Source organism: Hylobates moloch, unplaced genomic scaffold, assembly GCF_009828535.3.
Source record: "Hylobates moloch isolate HMO894 unplaced genomic scaffold, HMol_V3 SCAFFOLD_10, whole genome shotgun sequence".
Lineage (NCBI taxonomy): Eukaryota > Metazoa > Chordata > Mammalia > Primates > Hylobatidae > Hylobates > Hylobates moloch.
The window spans coordinates 89839446-89858856 of NW_026652285.1; the positions used below are offsets into that span (position 1 = coordinate 89839446).

The 19411-nt window shown below is 38.3% G+C and overlaps 1 protein-coding gene and 1 non-coding gene across 3 annotated transcripts; one reads left to right on the forward strand and one right to left on the reverse strand.

Annotated features, from left to right (window-relative positions):
- Positions 1-3820: 3820 nt before the first annotated feature.
- TLR4 (toll like receptor 4) lies at positions 3821-18774 on the forward strand. Of its 2 annotated transcripts, XM_032164983.2 has the most exons (4): positions 4113-4177; positions 7822-7943; positions 8195-8361; positions 12012-18774. In XM_032164983.2, the coding sequence occupies exons 3-4, from the start codon at positions 8222-8224 to the stop codon at positions 14248-14250; spliced, it is 2379 nt and encodes a 792-aa protein (XP_032020874.1). In that variant the 5' UTR covers positions 4113-4177; positions 7822-7943; positions 8195-8221; the 3' UTR covers positions 14251-18774. The 2 variants fall into 2 exon arrangements, with proteins under 2 accessions (XP_032020873.1, XP_032020874.1); XM_032164982.2 differs by lacking the exon at positions 7822-7943 and having other exon boundaries at positions 3821-4177.
- On the reverse strand, positions 7624-7730 carry LOC116476110 (U6 spliceosomal RNA). The gene has a single exon (XR_004250161.1). It is a non-coding gene; the product is annotated as a U6 spliceosomal RNA (small nuclear RNA).
- Positions 18775-19411: the final 637 nt, after the last annotated feature.

The following is a 19411-nucleotide window of genomic DNA, read 5'->3' on the forward strand; positions in this document are numbered from 1 at the left end:
TTGTGCATATTTCTTACAGCATATGCATTACCTGCCAAATAAAAGCAAACACTTCTTCTAGGTCCCTGGCAAACATGGGATTCCTCCATTGACTGACTGATTATGGGTCCTGAGTTGAACTTGCTCTGCATGAAGGAGGTAGGCGATCAAGTGGCTTCTTTTGCCTCTGGCCAAATCTCTACCACTGTGCTTAAGATGCGATTAATTATGTACAACAAAGCCCCGTGACACACATTTACCTATGTAACAAACCTGATCATCCTGCACATGTACTTCTGAATGTAAAAATAAAAGTAAAAAAACCAAGATGTGATTATTATTCTACTGTAGTAGAAATTATAGGCCCATAATGGTAACTAATCACTACGGTCTTACCTCATTATAATACTGCATCGGTAAGTTCATCAACAAAAGCAAGTAAGATCTGATAACTAAGGGGCTTACAGTTTATAATTTGTATTTGACACATGGGCTGCCTTCTGGAAGAGCAACACAGAACCTAGATATCTTTGATTAAGGTCAGTAAATGATTGGGTGTTAATCCCATTCATTTCCCATGAAAAGGAAACCTCTTTACAAGTCACTACCAGGGATTCTCCAATCACACATAGGAAAAATTTCCAGGAAGACTTCTATAAAATACATGTATTAACATCTCAGAAAATAGTTGAAAGGACTTCCCTGGGCCCTTTTCCTTAGTTCCTCATCTTGACTATCAAGCGGTTTCCTCTCCAAATAATGGGAAGAAAGAGCATTTGTCTATCACACACTTGTATTACTCTATTCACTTAAGCACTGTGTCCCAGTAATGGGGTCTAGTTATGTCTGGCTTGAAATGACACACATATTTGTTTCTCATTCTTAGGAAGTAGAGTGTTTCTGTATGTGTATATGTGATGGGGGTAGGCCAGGAGAATTTTTATCTAGGCAATACCCAACCTGAAATCATTATTAGCATGACATGAGGTAAATGTATTTCTATTTTAGAAAGATGTTTTCAACTGCAGGATGAAGAATCAATTGGAAGAGCTGATACATCGAAAGAGGTGAATCTAGACTTTGGGAGGCTTGTTAAAGTATATTGAACTAGTCTAGGCCGTGGGATACGTTCAATAGTAATGCTAGTAGAAATGGCGACTGACATTTTGGAATTATTTTACAGATATAATTTCTAGAACTTGGTGGAACATTTTTTAAAATGTAGGTTTTATTCGGCTGTGGTGAAAACAGCAGATCAGAAGATAATGCCACTGGAAACATAGTTTGTTGTTTACAGTTCCTAAGGAGGAGGGGGCATGCCACACCGTGCAGGGCCACATGGGTAGCACCAGAGTCCGTCAGGAGGCAGAGGGAGCAAGAGGAAATTATAGGCACAAGCTTTTATTGTTGTTACTGCAGAAAAGGCAAGGCAAGGCAGGGTAAGCAGGGGTAGGACTGGCTAGTCTGAATAATCTCAGTGGGCTCTGGGGTATAGGGTCTGTCTCTAGTTGTCTGGTACTTGAACCTGTGATGATTAGGGCTGAATAATGGTGTCTACTTGGGTGTAAAAGCCAGGTAGAGGAGGTGGTTCAGAGTAAGGGCTCTGGATTGGTTAGTGTGCATAAGAAAGGCATGCTCCAGGGCAAATCTTTTGCTATTTTCTAGAACTAACTAGCCCTGGTAAGTGCAGTCTCTTCCCAGATGCCAGAACATCAAGAACACAGAAAAGAAGAAAATTGGGTTAATACATGTTTAGCATGAGAAATGAGGAAGTAAGAGAAATAAAGAGATTTCCACCTTGGATTACTATGTCAAAGTGAAACACCATTAACTTTCCAGGGAACTAAACTTTATTGAGCACCTACTCTGTGTCAGGCACTGCTCTAAAATCTTTACATGAATAATCTCAATACTCAGAGCAAAGCTTTGACATGGAGGTTGTTTTTATCTTAACTCTACTGGTGTGTTGATGGAGTCTACAAGAGTCTGTGCCCAGTCCACCACAAAATGGTCCCTCACAGCTTGGTTTTTGACATGTTAGATTGGAAATGCTTGGAGGATATTACAATAGAACTATCTAGGACTTAGCACCCATAATATTCCCATTTTAAATCATGTTCCTATTTAACAGAAACTTACATTGCACCTGCTACTTTCCAGACACTGTCCTAAAAGCTTTACAAATGCCAGCTCATTTAATCCCGATACAATACTTTGAGATACATATTATCATCTTCATCCTATCCACATTTTCAATCCTCATCATAGCTCTCATTTATGGAATGTAATGATGATCTTCTAGACTAGACGTTTTACGTAAGTTAGCTTAATTCACTAATTCAAACACATGTGATTATCTTCATTTTAAAGACCAGAAAACTAAAGGTTGGTAGGTTTGTATAATTTGACTACCATTGCATATCTTTATTTTAATACATTTTATAAATGCAAACTTCTGCTATGATTAAAAATGATTACCACATTTTACAGACCAGAAAGTAATAATAAGTGCTGGTGAAGATGTGAAAAATTGAGAAAACTTGTACACCATTTGTGGGAATGTAAAATGGTACAGATGCTGTGGAGAATCATATGGTGGTTGCTCAAAAAATTAAAAATAGATTTACCATATGATCCAGCCATCTCACTTCTGAGTACATATCCAAAAGAATTGAAAACAGAGACTTTAAGAGATATTTGTACAACCATGTTTATGGCAGCATTATTCACAACAGCTAACGTGTGGCAACAATGCAAGCGTCCATGAACAGACAAATGGATAAGCAAAATGTGGTATATACATACAATGGAATATTGTTCAGCTTTAAAAAGGAAGGAGGCTTTGATCTATACTACACAGAAAAGAACCTTGAGGACATTATGCAAAGTGAAATAAGCCAGTGACAAAAAGACACATGCTGTATGATTCCACTTCTAAGAGAGGCCTAGAGTAGTCAAGATTATAGAGACAAAAAGTAGTGCATAGTTTCCAGGGCCTAGGGAAAGGGGAAATGGGGAGTTATTTATTAATGAATAGTGATGATTGTACAAAAATATGAACGTAATTAATGCCACTAAATTGTACATATATACAAATGGTCAAGATAATAAATATTATGTTATGTCATGTTATGTGATTTTACCATAATAAAGAAAATGAAAAAAAAAGAAAGTAAAGCTAGCAGTTTACATGACTTGACCAACGCCTCAAGGCCATGAGTCACCCAGCTGAGATCTGAACTCAGTATATTCCATTCTGAAATCCCAGAATTTTCCCAATCTTCTTGTACTTTTCAAAGTGTGTTTCAATTGAGGTTTATTTTCAGTTTTGTATTTGAGTTTCTTCACAAGAAGAGGCGGGCCAAATTGTGTCCTGCAAAAACTTATATATCAAAGTCCTAAACCCGCTACCTCAGATTATGACTGTATATGGAGAGAGAGAGCCTTGAAAGAGGTATGTAAGGTAGAATGAGGTCATTATGGTGGGCCCTAATCCAACATAACTGCTGTCCTTATAAGAAGGGGAGATTAGAATTCAGACACACTTGCTGACACCTTGAGTTCAGACTGGAAGCCTCTAGAATTGTGAGAAAATAAATGTCGGTTGTTTAAGCCAGCCAGTCTGTGGTATTTCCTTATGGCAGCCCCAGCAAACTAATACAAATAGTGTTTCCACAGCTGAAACAAAATTGGAAAATCACCATCATCCTAGAGAGTTACAAGGGCTATTTCAACAGAACCTGACTGTTTTCCTAAATTCACCAAGCTCAGGCAGAGATCAGATGACTAATTGGGATAAAAGCCAACTAGCTTCCTCTTGGTGTTTCTTTAGCCACTGGTCTGCAGGCGTTTTCTTCTTCTAACTTCCTCTCCTGTGACAAAAGAGATAACCATTAGAGAAACAAAAGTCCAGAATGCTAAGGTTGCCACTTTCACTTCCTCTCACCCTTTAGCCCAGAACTGCTTTGAATACACCAATTTCTGTGGGGCAGCTCAAGGAAGAGAAGACACCAGTGCCTCAGAAACTGCTCGGTCAGACGGTGATAGCGAGCCACGCGTTCACAGGGCCACTGCTGCTCACAGAAGCAGTGAGGATGATGCCAGGATGATGTCTGCCTCGCGCCTGGCTGGGACTCTGATCCCAGCCATGGCCTTCCTCTCCTGCGTGAGACCAGAAAGTTGGGATCCCTGCGTGGAGGTATGTGGCTGGAGTCAGCTCCTCTGAACTTTCCCTCACTTCTGCCCAGAACTTCTCACTGTGTGCCCTGGTTTTTTTATTTTTGCAAAAAAGAGTTAAATTACCTTAAATTTAGAAGCCACAGAGATCAAATAATTCATTGTTACAGGGCACTAGAGGCCGCCGTTGGGGGTTTGTTCCATTTGGAAATTTTGAGTGCTAACAGGGGCATTAGATAACATAGATCTGCTTAAGGTCCCTGCTCTGCTACCTTGTGGCTGTGTGAAGAAATTATCAAACCTGTCTGAGACTAGTTTTTGCATCCGTAAGAGAATTCTAAGACCTTCTTCACTAGAGAGTAAGCAGACTGCTTCAGTGTCATTTCTTCCCACTGGTGGTCTTTACACTCAGCTTCAAGCAGTCACCCTGCTCCTTTCAATCTCAGGAAAAAGATGGCTTTTGTGTGTGTGTCTCTAGAGAAAGAACTTTCTAAGTGGGTGTCAGACTTCTTAGTAATATAGTTTAGTCCAGAGGATGAAAAAAAGAATGAAAAAGGAAAGGAGAGAGAGAGAGAAGAAAAAAGCAAGAGGGAAATATGTATAATGTCAGCTAATGCAACAGTTTCTTTCTTAGTGAAATACCAATCAGCTGGTTGGCAATCTTATTCATGATGGATCTCTTTTGTTCTTCCCCTGGGCAGACTTCACAGTTGCTTTAGAAACCCATAGTAGAGCCGAACAGCTAAGAACATGATTTACGGTGAGGCAGGGTCAGAAACTCAAGAGAAAAAGCCAGCTGCAGTCCTGAAGTTGAGGATATAGGAGAAAATCAAGTAATATTTAGCAAAGACCAATTCATTATCTTGAAGCCATCCCTTCCCTCAGTTCCCTGCCCATAGTCCTCCTCCTCATCCTCTTCTCTGTATCCCTCTGCTGTTAGGTCAATGGAGATAGATTTTCTAATTAGGCTCACTGCGAGATAAAACCACAGCCAAACTTGGCTTCTTTTCCCCATGTACTTTTTCCTGTGGGTCCCTGAAGCCTGTCCATCCCTGCCCATCCCCTTAGTGCCACTGTAAGGCAGGCCCTCATTTCCCCTGGCATTGAGTCTTACACAGTAACTACTTTCCTGATTCCAGTCTTCTTCCTTTAATTCATTCTGCACGTTCTTGTTCATTATGCATTTGCATTTGTTGTTATTGTTTTTCCTTAGGCTTTGATCTAACAAATTACTCTTCTTAAAAACTTTTAATAACTCTCCATTGCCATTAGAACAGCTTTCTACCACAGGGCCTTTGCACTGGCTATTTCTTCTACCTAGAATGCTAGATCAGTTCTATCCAGTGGCAATATTACGTGAACCACATATGTATTTTTAAAGTTTTTAGTAGCCTCATTAAAAAAAAAGAAACAGGTGAAATTAATTTCGATAATATTTTTATTTAACTTAGCGTATTTAAAATAATGTTTAAAATTTTAATATATATTTACCTATTACTGATATTTTTGCATTCCTTGTTTGGTACTAAGTCTGGAATTTAGTATATATTTTACATTTACCACACATCTCAATTTACACTATTCACATTTCTTGTGTTTGATAACTGTATGGCTAGTGACTACCATATTGGTCAGTGCAGCCCAAGTCCTTTTCATGCTTTAATCACTCCATTCAGATCTCTGCTTAAATGTCCCCTCCTCAGGGCAGTCTTCCTTGATTGCCCCATATAGAACTCTCCAGCCTCACTTATTTGCCTCAAATCCCCTTATACTACTTAATTATTTTTTTTCTAGAGCACAACATTTTATATTTTTGTTTGTTTATTTTCTCTCTCTCCCTTTGTAATGGAATCGGTAAGGAGGCAGGATCATTGCTGGTTTTATTTACCACTATATTTCTAGTGGCCAGCACACAGTAGCCGCTAGATGTGTATGTGATAAATGATTGAAATAATTGCTGCAGGACAAAGTCTGAGGCCCTCCTGATCTGGCTTGCCCTCTTACTTAGTTTTCACCACTCTCACCACTCACCAGCTAATCTGAGTTTGTTTTCCACTCTTTCCGTGCTCACGTTGTCCTCTCCTTAGGACATGTTTGTCTTCCCCTTTCCACATATCTAAACCTTACTCATCTTCCAAGACCTACTTTAAAATCTTCCTTTTCTGGGAAGCCTTTCCTGAATCCAGACTTGATCTCTGCGTTCTCTGAACCACAGGACATATTTTCTAAGCCTATTTTATGGCCTCTTGAGACAGTGTTAGCTTTGCTCCTATCTAAACTCTTCCTCTAGACAGTGAGTCCATTGAAGTCTGGAGCTGCATCATATTTTTCTTTGTGATGCCCACAGCACTTGGCAGGAAATGCTTCAATTTGGACTTAAGTAAACCTTCATTTAATCAGTTATTCAATCAGTTATTGATTCAGCAAATATTTATTGAGCATCGACCATTTGCCAGACACCATTCTGGGTGCTGGAGACAAAGCAGTGGGCAAACTCACCAAACTTGCAATGGAATACAGGAGATGAACAAAACGATGGGGAGTACAGGATATGAACAATACGATGAGAACAATCACATAGAAAACATAATGTTAGATGGTGGTGCATCCTGTGAAAGGGAATAACAGAGGGCAAAGAAAGAGTGCCTGGCACTGTTTCTATTAGGCAATATTGTCTTTGAGGCTCCATGGCTTGCAACATTTAAGCAGACATACGAATGAAGATCTGCATGTTTGAACTCTGACTTTGCGCATATTACTTCATTTCTTTGAATTTCCGTTTTCCTCATCTTTAAATGCTTATTTGAAGATTAAGTGAAAGTATATAACAAGAACTATGCAGGCATATGGTAAGGGATTAATAATAGATAATAATTAATGTTAACATCTATTGATCACTTATACTGTAGCGGGCTTTTAAATAAACTCTTTAAACACCTTATCTCATTTAATCCTTCAAACAGATTCTATTGGTTTCAAACAACAGAAAACTACAATTAGCTGGCTTCTGCAAGGAATTTTGTTGGAAATGAGAACATTCAGGAGGAATGAGAGCATTCAGAAATTAGATGGGAGCGTTAGAGAATTAGGCTTACAAAGACGTGGGAAAGTAGGCTAGAAAGCAGCGTAAGAACAAAGACAACATAAAGCACTTGACCTTATTTACTAGGTTCCACCATGGGAATCCATGCACTCTAAAGATTTCTCCCTATTTCTACATCACTCTGCTCAAGGGTCAATGAACCAAGAAAAAGAATGCAGTTGTCAAAATCTGGGCCATGACTAAGGAAAGTCTGGACATCTTGACTGCCAGACAGTCTCCCCAATGATATGGAATATTTAGAATGATACTGGATATTTTATTTATTTTTTGTATTTCCAACTTTTAAGTTCAGGGGTACATGTGCAGAGCATGCACGTTTATTACATAAGTAAATATGTGCCATGGTGATTTGCTGCATAGATCATGAAAATATGGAACGCATCATGGATTTGTGTGTCATCCTTGTGCAGGGGCCGTGCTCATCTTCTCTGTATCCTTTGAATTTTAGTATATGTGCTACTGCAGCAAGCACGATATTGGATATTTTATTACCTACATTTTACATATGATAAAATGAGGCTCACTGAGGTTTTTCTTTTGTTTGCTTTGTTTTGTTTTTAAAGACTTGGCCCTAAACCACACAGAAGAGCTGGCATGAAACCCAGAGCTTTCAGACTCCAGAGCCTCAGCCCTTCACCCCCTGATTCCATTGCTTGTTGCTAAATGCTGCCATTTTATCACAGAGGTTAGAATGCTGAGCACATAGTAGGTGCTCTTTACTTTCTAATCTACAGTAAGACAATTTATAAGCATGAACTGAGTGAATGGATGGATGGATAGATGGATGGAAGAATGGACAGATGGATGAAAAAAGGTTGACTGAATTTTGTGCTTGCACATAAAGAGGCTCCCCCCCTCCCACCATCTCTGGTCTAGGAGAGGGGAGTTGGGAGACCATGCAGTAAAGATACTTCATTTCATGTGTAATCATTGCAGGTGGTTCCTAACATTACTTATCAATGCATGGAGCTGAATTTCTACAAAATCCCCGACAACCTCCCCTTCTCAACCAAGAACCTGGACCTGAGCTTTAATCCCCTGAGGCATTTAGGCAGCTATAGCTTCTTCAGTTTCCCAGAACTGCAGGTGCTGGATTTATCCAGGTAATGAATCCACTTTTACATACTGCACAAGGTAAGGTGTTCATTGTCCTATAATTTCATTATTGGACTGGAAAGCTTGGTTCATGGAGTCTCACCTTCATTCACTTATTCATTCATACAAGAGATGTCTTATTAACTATATAACCTTGAGCAAGCTACCTCTATTCTCCAGGTCTCAGTTTTCTCATCTGTGAAATAGGCAGTTGGCTGAGACAGCTTCTAAGGGCAATTCTCATTTTAGGTTTTCTTCTAAGACAGGAGAGAAAATTAGTTTAAATTCTCTCGTAAGCAGCTATTTATTGACTACTTGCTATATGTTGTACACTCTGCAAGAAGACAGGCATATATTGATATATAACACACAGCCCCTGTTGTTAAGGAGGCATATCTTCTTGAAAGAGTTAATACCTTAAAGTCCTGGGTATGGTCCTGGGTACATAGTACATATTCAACACATTTTAATTATGATTTTTTGGATCTGGATACTGATATAAAGATAGGGATATATAACAGTAGGTGATAAACTATGTTTAAACTAAAGGTAACAAATTGTATTTTTCAGAAGAGGGGCGTTCTCTATGGTGGGTAGTCAAGAAAGATTTCATGAACTGCATAAGATTCAAACAATGTCTAGAATATTAAAAGTAGTGTAGAGGATAGGGAATTAGGAAAAGACAAGTAACCCAAGGAGAAAGATGTCAAGATTAAAGGAAAACATCTGCTGTGGGCAGGGAATAGTGGCTAAGATTTTCTTTTCTGGTGCAGGGAAATATATCGTTTGTTGTGGCAGGTGGAATTGTCATCATGATATTTTAGGGGAACCAAATTCTAAAAGGGTTTTCATCATCAGGGCCTTATTTTCAAATTGAACTAGATAATGGATCATGTTCTCTGCAATGGTTTGTAAAACATTTCAAAACATTTTACATATTTTTTATTATAGAAATTATTAATAAAGACTAAGGTCACAGTATAAAAATCCTTTTTAGAGCAGTCATTTCTGTAGAAGAGTGAACATATGACCTGTTATACTCTAACTTGGATATAGATAGGATGTAACAAAGGAGTAATGAAACAATTCAAAGGCAGTGGTATAGTGCATAGAGCCCTGTTGGGGTCAGAAGACCTGAGCCAAATTTACCCCCAACATTTACTACCATGTAACCTTAGGCATATTACTTCATCTCCTCTAATCTTAATTTTCTTATCTGATCAATGGAAATGATGAAACTTATCCTGCTGGATTAAATGTGATAATAAATATTAATATGCTGTATATATTTAAATTTTTATAAAATATATTTTATAAGCATAAAGTATTCTTACAGAATTTCATTAGGTTTTAAAAATAATTTCAACTTTTATTTTTGATTCAGGGGTTTACATGGTTATATTGTGTAATGCTGAGGTGTAGAGTACAATTGGTACCATCACTCAGGTAGTGAGCATAGGACCCAATAGTTAGTTTTTAAACCCTTGCTGCTTTCTCTCTATCCCCTCTCTAGTAATCCCCAGGGTCTATTTTTGCCATCTTTATGTCCATGTGTACTCCTTGTTTAGCTCCTACTTACAAAGTGAGAACTCATGGTATTTGGCTTTCTGTTCCTTTGTTAATTTGCTTAGGATAATGGCTACCAGCTGCATCTATGCCATTATGTTCTAAATTTCAGTTTTCTGCATGAAAATTTTGTCAAGTACTCTATTAAGGTAGACCACCTCTCCCTTTTTTTTTCAAACAAGAAGTAGTTTTTCAACAAACAATGTCTCTTATGTAATTCATCTCCAATCTACTAGATACTCAATAAACTTGCCCCAGAAACCTTAAATCTGTGCTTACAGAGAGGCCAGCTTCCCTTCTGGTTAGCCCATAGGAGATTCTGAATTAGGGAAGCACAAATGATAGCACAATAGACATCCTTTGCCTTTTCATACAGTGTTCACATACAGTAACTCAACTAGTTTTGTAAGAATGCTTTGTGATAGACCAGGCAGCCTTCTTTCCCCTATAGAAATATACATATATTTCTTTTTATAGGTGAGAAAACTGAAGCTTGAATAATTTAAGTGACTTATGTACATTATCATTGCTTGTTATCCACAGACCAGAGATTTAAGTTCACATCTCCAGAATCCAACTTAAATGTTCTCTTTTTCTTAATACTCTACTTCTCTAAAGTGATTATCACCAATATAATGATATAGAGACACAGCAAGACCGTTTCATTCTCACCTGATGTATAGAGCAATGCAGAGATAGAATGATGGGCTATAAAAATCATATAATTGAAAGAAAGAACTTCAAAAATAATCAAGTTCAGCTGTTTGCTTTATAAATGTGATAACTAAAACCTAGAAAGGAAAAGAGGTACTCAAGATCACACAGTAGGAGAGGACTGCAGAAGCACCAAACCCAAGCTCTTTTGTCCACTCTTCCACCGTTCTTTCTACTATACTGCCTATCCTTTGTCTAGTTACCAATAAATAACAAAAGCTTGGACCACAATGCTTTTATTATCTAGGAAACTCCTGAAGAAGCTAAAACAGGTGGGGAATATTGTAAATGTAATTCAGGCTGGATTAAGAAAGAATTTATTTATACAGTGTAACTGACAAGCACCTGCAATGCTGAAAGGAATTTTTAATTGGCTTGCTGTTTGCTGGCTGCATCAAAGCCCTGTCTCTTGGACATGTCTCTGAACATTGTGTGTAGCATGGATTTCATTTCTTTTAGGATAAAATTCAAAACCCTTTATCTGGCTGGTAAACCTCTGCCTAATTGGAAACCTTCTTTCTCCACAACTCCGTATTGTACACTCCAATTTCATCTCTGTTCTCCAACCATGGAAGCTGTTTGTCATGATTCCTCCATGTGTCATTTTTTGCTGTCAACCTTGGGGCTTTTGTGTTTGCTGTTCACTTCACCTCCTTTTATCGTTAACTTGTACTCATCTTTCAATTTTCAACTTAAGTGTTCTCAGAGAAGCCTACTTTGATTCTCTTGGTCCACAACAGTTCTCTGGATGTGAACTCTTATAGCACATAATTTTCATTTTTTTCCACAAAACTTGCTCCTATCACCTGTTACAAGCATTTACCTCTGATAACAACAACTTTCACATATCTAGCTATCATGTAAGCATTTTTCATAAACATTAAGAGTATCTGTGACACTTATGTATAATTTTTCATATCTCTGAAATTGATATTTACCAGTCATTTATCTTGGCTAACAACTAACAACTATCCATATTATGGGTACCAATCAGATGTATAATCACAATTTTGTGTGACAGAAAATGGCTAAACTTGATCCAAGGCTATTACATGCTTTATCAACTGCACAATCTTTATATATGTCAATTATTGATCTTTAACTGATTTCCTTCTTATGGATTTTCTCCTCTGCTTATCATGTATGCCTAACATGACAAAAAAGAGCCTATCATTGCAGCCACTATGATAATACTCAATCTGTGGGGCTTCTTATTTGCTCATGCCATCATCATCTGTCCTGCTTGATGTCTTTGCCTATGCACAATCATATGACCCATCACATCTGTATGAAGAGCTGGATGACTAGGATTAATATTCTATTTTAGGTTCTTATTCAGCAGAAATATTAGATAATCAATGTCTTTTTATTCCTGTAGGTGTGAAATCCAGACAATTGAAGATGGGGCATATCAGAGCCTAAGCCTCCTCTCCACCTTAATATTGACAGGAAACCCCATCCAGAGTTTAGCTCTGGGAGCCTTTTCTGGACTATCAAGTTTACAGAAGCTAGTGGCTGTGGAGACAAATCTAGCATCTCTAGAGAACTTCCCCATTGGACATCTCAAAACTTTGAAAGAACTTAATGTGGCTCACAATCTTATCCAATCTTTCAAATTACCTGAGTATTTTTCTAATCTGACCAATCTAGAGCACTTGGACCTTTCCAGCAACAAGATTCAAAGTATTTATTGCAAAGACTTGCAGGTTCTACATCAAATGCCCCTACTCAATCTCTCTTTAGACCTGTCCCTGAACCCTATGAACTTTATCCAACCAGGTGCATTTAAAGAAATTAGCCTTCATAAGCTGACTTTAAGAAATAATTTTGATAGTTTAAATGTAATGAAAACTTGTATTCAAGGTCTGGCTGGTTTAGAAGTCCATCGTTTGGTTCTGGGAGAATTTAGAAATGAAGGAAACTTGGAAGAGTTTGACAAATCTGCTCTAGAGGGCCTGTGCAATTTGACCATTGAAGAATTCCGATTAGCATACTTAGACCACTACCTCGATGATATTATTGACTTATTTAATTGTTTGGCAAATGTTTCTTCATTTTCCCTGGTGAGTGTGACTATTAAAAGGGTAGAAGACTTTTCTTATAATTTCGGATGGCAACATTTAGAATTAGTTAACTGTAAATTTGGACAGTTTCCCACATTGAACCTCAAATCTCTCAAAAGGCTTACTTTCACTGCCAACAGAGGTGGGAATGCTTTTTCAGAAGTTGATCTACCAAGCCTTGAGTTTCTAGATCTCAGTAGAAATGGCTTGAGTTTCAAAGGTTGCTGTTCTCAAAGTGATTTTGGGACAAACAGCCTAAAGTATTTAGATCTGAGCTTCAATGATGTTATTACCATGAGTTCAAACTTCTTGGGCTTAGAACAGCTAGAACATCTGGATTTGCAGCATTCCAATTTGAAACAAATGAGTGAGTTTTCAGTATTCCTATCACTCAGAAACCTCATTTACCTTGACATTTCTCATACTCACACCAGAGTTGCTTTCAATGGCATCTTCAATGGCTTGTCCAATCTCGAAGTCTTGAAAATGGCTGGCAATTCTTTCCAGGAAAACTTCCTTCCAGATATCTTCACAGAGTTGAGAAACTTGACCTTCCTGGACCTCTCTCAGTGTCAACTGGAGCAATTGTCTCCAACAGCATTTAACTCACTCTCCAGTCTTCAGGTACTAAATATGAGCCACAACAACTTCTTTTCATTGGATACGTTTCCTTATAAGTGTCTGAACTCCCTCCAGGTTCTTGATTACAGTCTCAATCACATAATGACTTCCAAAAAACAGGAACTACAGCGTTTTCCAAGTAGTCTAGCCTTCTTAAATCTTACTCAGAATGACTTTGCTTGTACTTGTGAACACGAGAGTTTCCTGCAGTGGATCAAGGACCAGAGGCAGCTCTTGGTGGAAGTTGAACGAATGGAATGTGCAACACCTTCAGATAAGCAGGGCATGCCTGTGCTGAGTTTGAATATCACCTGTCAGATGAATAAGACCATCATTGGTGTGTCAGTCCTCAGTGTGCTTGTAGTATCTGTTGTAGCAGTTCTGGTCTATAAGTTCTATTTTCACCTGATGCTTCTTGCTGGCTGCATGAAGTATGGTAGAGGTGAAAACACCTATGATGCCTTTGTTATCTACTCAAGCCAGGATGAGGACTGGGTAAGGAATGAGCTAGTAAAGAATTTAGAAGAAGGGGTGCCTCCCTTTCAGCTCTGCCTTCACTACAGAGACTTTATTCCCGGTGTGGCCATTGCTGCCAACATCATCCATGAAGGTTTCCATAAAAGCCGAAAGGTGATTGTTGTGGTGTCCCAGCACTTCATCCAGAGCCGCTGGTGTATCTTTGAGTATGAGATTGCTCAGACCTGGCAGTTTCTGAGCAGTCGTGCTGGGATCATCTTCATTGTCCTGCAGAAGGTGGAGAAGACCCTGCTCAGGCAGCAGGTGGAGCTGTACCGCCTTCTCAGCAGGAACACTTACCTGGAGTGGGAGGATAGTGTCCTGGGGCGGCACATCTTCTGGAGACGACTCAGAAAAGCCCTGCTGGATGGTAAATCATGGAATCCAGAAGGAACAGTGGGTACAGGATGCAATTAGCGGGAAGCAACATCTACCTGAAGAGGAAAAATAAAAAACTCCTGAGGCATTTCTTGCCCAGCTGGGTCCAACACTTGTTCAGTTAATAAGTATTAAATGCTGCCACATGCCAGGCCTTATGCTAAGGGTGAGTAATTCCCTGGTGCACTAGATACATGGGGCTGCTAATCTCAAGGAGCTTCCAGTGCAGAGGGAATAAATGCTAGACTAAAATACAGAGTCTTCCAGGTGGGCATTTCAACCAACTCAGCCAAGGAACCCATGACAAAGAAAGTCATTTCAACTCTTACCTCATCAAGTTGAATAAAGAGAGAGAAAGCAGAAAGAGACATTGTTCTTTTCCTGAGTCTTTTGAATGGAAATTATATTATGTATTATGTTACAGCCATCATAAAACCATTTTGGTAGTTTTGACTGAACTGGGTGTTCACTTTTTCCTTTTTGATTGAATACAATTTAAATTCTACTTGATGACTGCAGTGGGCTCCTGATGCAAGGTGCCCCTTCCATTTTAAGTCTGTCTCCTTACAGAGGTTAAAGTCTAGTGTCTGATTCCTAAGGAAACCTGATTAACACATGCTCACAACCATCCTGGTCATTCTCGAGCATGTTCTATTTTTTGACTAATCACCCCTGATATATTTTTATTTTTATATACACAGTTTTCATTTTTTTATGTCTTGCCTATAAGCCAATATCATAAATAAGGTTGTTCAAGACGTGCTTCAAATATCCATATTTATTTAACCACTATTTTTCAAGGAAGTATGGAAAAGTACACTCTCATTTTGTCACTCGATGTCATCCCGAAGTTATTGCCTACTAAGTAATAACTGTCATGAAAGCAGCATTGAAATAATTTGTTTAAAGGGGGCATTTTTTTAAATAGGGGAAGAAAATTTCCGCTTCCTGGTCTTATCATGGACAATTTGGACTAGAGGCAGGAAGGAAGTGGGATGACCTCATGAGGTCACCTTTTCTTGATTCCAGAAACATATGGGCTGATAAACCCGGGGTGACCTCATGAAATGAGTTGCAGCAGAAATTTATTTTTTTCAGAACAAGTGATGTTTGATGGACCTCTGAATCTCTTCAAGGAGACATAGACGGCTAGGATCCCTCCTCTGTACCCTTCTCACTGCCAGGAGAACAACTCGTGAAGGGATTCAAGGCAGGGAGTATACATTGCTGTTTCCTGTTAGGCAACGCTCCCTGACCACATTTTGGGAAAAGTGGATGTTATCATTGAGAAAACAATGTGTCTGGAATTAATGGGGTTCTTATAAAGAAGGTTCCCAGAAAAGAATGTTCATCCAGCCTCCCTAGAAACAGAACATTCAAGAAAAGGACAATCAGGATGTCATCAGGGAAATGAAAATAAAAACCGCAATGAGATATCACCTTCTACCAGGTAGAATGGCTACTATAAAAAAAATGAAGTGTCATCAAGGATATAGAGAAATTGGAACCCTTCTTCACTGTTGGAGGGAGTGGAAAATGGTGCAGTCATTATGAAAAACAGTACGGAGGTTTCTCAAAAATTAAAAATAGAACTACTGTATGATCCAGCAATCTCACTTCTGTGTATATACCCAAAATAATTGAAATCAGAATTTCAAGAAAATATTTACACTCCCATGTTCATTGCAGCACTGTTCACAATCACTGTTTCCAAAGTTATGAAAACAACCCAAATTTCCATTGAAAAATAAATGGACAAAGAAAATGTGCATATACATACAATGGGATATTATTCAGCCTAAAAAAGGGGGAATCCTGCCATTTATGACAACATGAATAAACCCAGAGGCCATTATGCTATGTAGAATAAACAAGTAACAGAAAGACAAATACTGCCTGATTTCACTTATGTGAGGTTCTGAAATAGTCAAACTCATAGAAGCAGAGAATAGAAAAGTGGTTCCTAGGGAAAAGGAGGAAGGGAGAAATGAGGAAATAGGGAGTTGTCTAATTGGTATAAAATTATAGTATGCAAGATGAATTAGCCCTAAAGATCAGCAGTATAGCAGAGTTCCTACAATGAACAATACTGTATTATGCACTTAACATTTTGTTAAGAGGGTAGATCTCATGTTAAGTGTTCTTACCATATACATATACATAAGGAAGCTTTTGGAGGTGATGGATATATTTATTACCTTGATTGTGGTGATGGTTTCATAGATATGTGACTATGTCTAAACTCATCAAATTGTATACATTAAATATATGCAGTTTTATAATATCAATTATATCTGAATGAAGCTATAAAAAAGAAAAGACAACAAAATTCAGTTGTCAAAACTGGAAATATGACCACACTCAGAAGTGTTTGTTACTGAGTGTTTCAGAGTGTGTTTGGTTTGAGCAGGTCTAGGGTGATTGAACATCCCTGGGTGTGTTTCTATGTTTCATGTACTAGCGAAAGTAGATGTATGCATTTGTGCACATATCCCTATGTATCCCTATCAGGGCTGTGTGTATTTGAAAGTATGTGTGTCCACATGATCATATCTGTATAGAAGAGAGTGTGATTATATTTCTTGAAGAATACATCCATTTGAAGTGGATGTCTACGGCTGTTTGAGATGAGTTCTCTGCTCTTGTGCTTGTACAGTAGTCTCCCCTTATTCCTTATGCTTTGTGGATACGTTCTTAGACCCCAAGTGGATCTCTGAGACCGCAGATGGTACCAAACCTCATATATGCAATGTTTTTTCCTCTACATAAATACCATAGATAAAGTTCATCTTCTGAATTGGGCACAGTAAGATATTAACTAACAATAAAATTGAATAGTTATAATAATATATGGTAATAAAAGTTACGTGAATGTGATCTCTTTCTTTCTTTCTTGCTGGTCTCTCTCAAAATATCTTATTGTACTGTACTCACCTATTTTCAGACCATAACTGACCATGAAACCTGGGAAAGTGAAACTGTGGATAAGTGAGGAACTAACATACATACCTGATTGTTTATCTACAGATGTATGCATCAGTTTCTTAGTATGCTTTAAAATGTATGATTTTGTGTATATCCGTGCTACATGTAAGTGTGATTCTATTCATATTTGAATACGAATTCTGCATAATTGTGTTTATTCAAGCAAATGTACAAGGCTCAGAGAAGGAAGATCAACATACAACTTGGAGTATTTCAAGGCTGAAATATTAAAGGCTGACATTGGCCTCCTTCCTATCAGTTCCCTCTCCCAGATGGAAATTCTAGAAATGGCAGGTGAGGTGGACAAGCAGGGAAAGAAATTATATGCATAGAACAGAAGGAGAAGAAAGAGTAAAGTCAGGCCTCAGACAGCCTCTTTTTAGCTCTTTAAATCCTCTGGATTTAAGAGGGATAAAGGGTTGAATAAGGAGAAATTAATGCCAATTATAATGCCTTAAATTTGTGTGATATCTTACAACTTGAAACATATTCACAAAACTATATTTGAGTATCTCATTAGCTGAGTAAGGTAGCAAATCAATAATTAACTTTTTTCATTTTATTGATGGGAAAGCTGAAGTTCAATGAAGTAAATTTTTCAATAGGCCACAGAGTAGGAAAGTGACAAAACCTGAGCCTGGGCCTCCAGGTCACTCAAGGACACTTTCTTCCACACCCAATTGCTTCATGCTTAAAGTTGGCAGAACAGGAAGTGAAACTCCTGCAGTTTTCTGTGTGGTTGACACTAGTCAAGGGTTTCTCAACTGAAGCCATGAATCATTAAGCCAATACATATGCATGTATGTTATACATACCAAATGATTTAAAGGACTTGAAGGAGCTTCAAACAAAGGATATGTGAACAATAAGGTTAATCAATAATAAGTAGAAAAACTGGACATAGAACAAAAAGAGGAGAGAAAGACACCGAGAATGAGCGTTAACACAGTGCTTTCCATTTTTCTGGTGTTTTGGGTAGCGTGGCTTTTGGAGAAAGCCAAAACTCAAATTCACTCCTTATCAACTGTGTGCCTTGGGCTCCATTTCTCTGAGAGTCTACTTAGCTCAAATGTAAAATAAGAATGGAATATGACTTTGTAAGGTTGCTCTAAGGATTGAAAATCATGTATTACGTTCAGTACGAGGACACTGTCCTTATGGGCGAGTACTCTAAAGACTTTATTAAGAGGGCACTAGGAGAAGCACTGGGAGGTCTTCTCAGTAACAACACTAAAGTAATTGCTATTTTTTCCTGCCTGTGGAACCACAGAAGTGACTGTAACTAAAATTAGACATTTCTTTCTGATTCAGTCTCTACTCACGGGATTGTCAGACCCCAGTCTTCTTCTGGACTCTATAAACTTTTTAGAAATCAGCAGCAGGCTCCTGGAGAGGCTTAAATGAACTCACACAATATGTGACAGTGAACTCCCTGGGAGAGTGAAAACCAAAGTCTAAGCCAGTGTCTCCATTTACTTGTGTGATTGTGGGAAAGTCATTCAAGTGCTTTGAGGCTCAGGTCTTAATACACGAAATGGAGGTAATAATACCTTGTTGGCAGACCTCAGTTGGTTAAAATGATAATGTTGATAGTTACAATAGTTACATTTAATTGATCAATTGTTTTATGCAAGGGCTTTATTTGTGCTATCTCAGTTTGTCACATCAATGAATTAGAAAGATATTAAAGTATTTCCAATTTACAAATGAGGAGTCTGAGTCTGGGAGTCATTCTATCATGTGTCCACTGTCACCTGCTCATTGGTGGCAGCACTGAGATTAGGATCTAAGTCCACTTCACTGCAGAGGCAGGGCTTCTAAATACTGTTCTATGCCAAGAGCACCCTGCTATCACAAAATGCATAAAACTTCCTATCTCACCATTATAATTTTGACTGATATTAAACAAAGAGAAGTATTATTATTACTTGTTTTTATTTATATTACAGCTGTAAGAGCCAGGAAAAATAAAGAGCTATGTGATTAAAGATTTTTTAACAGTGAACAAATCAGGCCCACTAGATGATGGCCTTTCTTTGAACAACATGCCTAGGGTTGCTCTATCATGTCTACAGTTGGTCTGACTTCCTGACGGGCATCACAGACTTGTGATTAAACACAGAGATTATGGGGAAGTTCCAAAAGCTTAGGACTTTCCAGATGGTTGGAATAAGATCACACACTCTGGCTGCCTTTATGGAGATCACCGAACTTT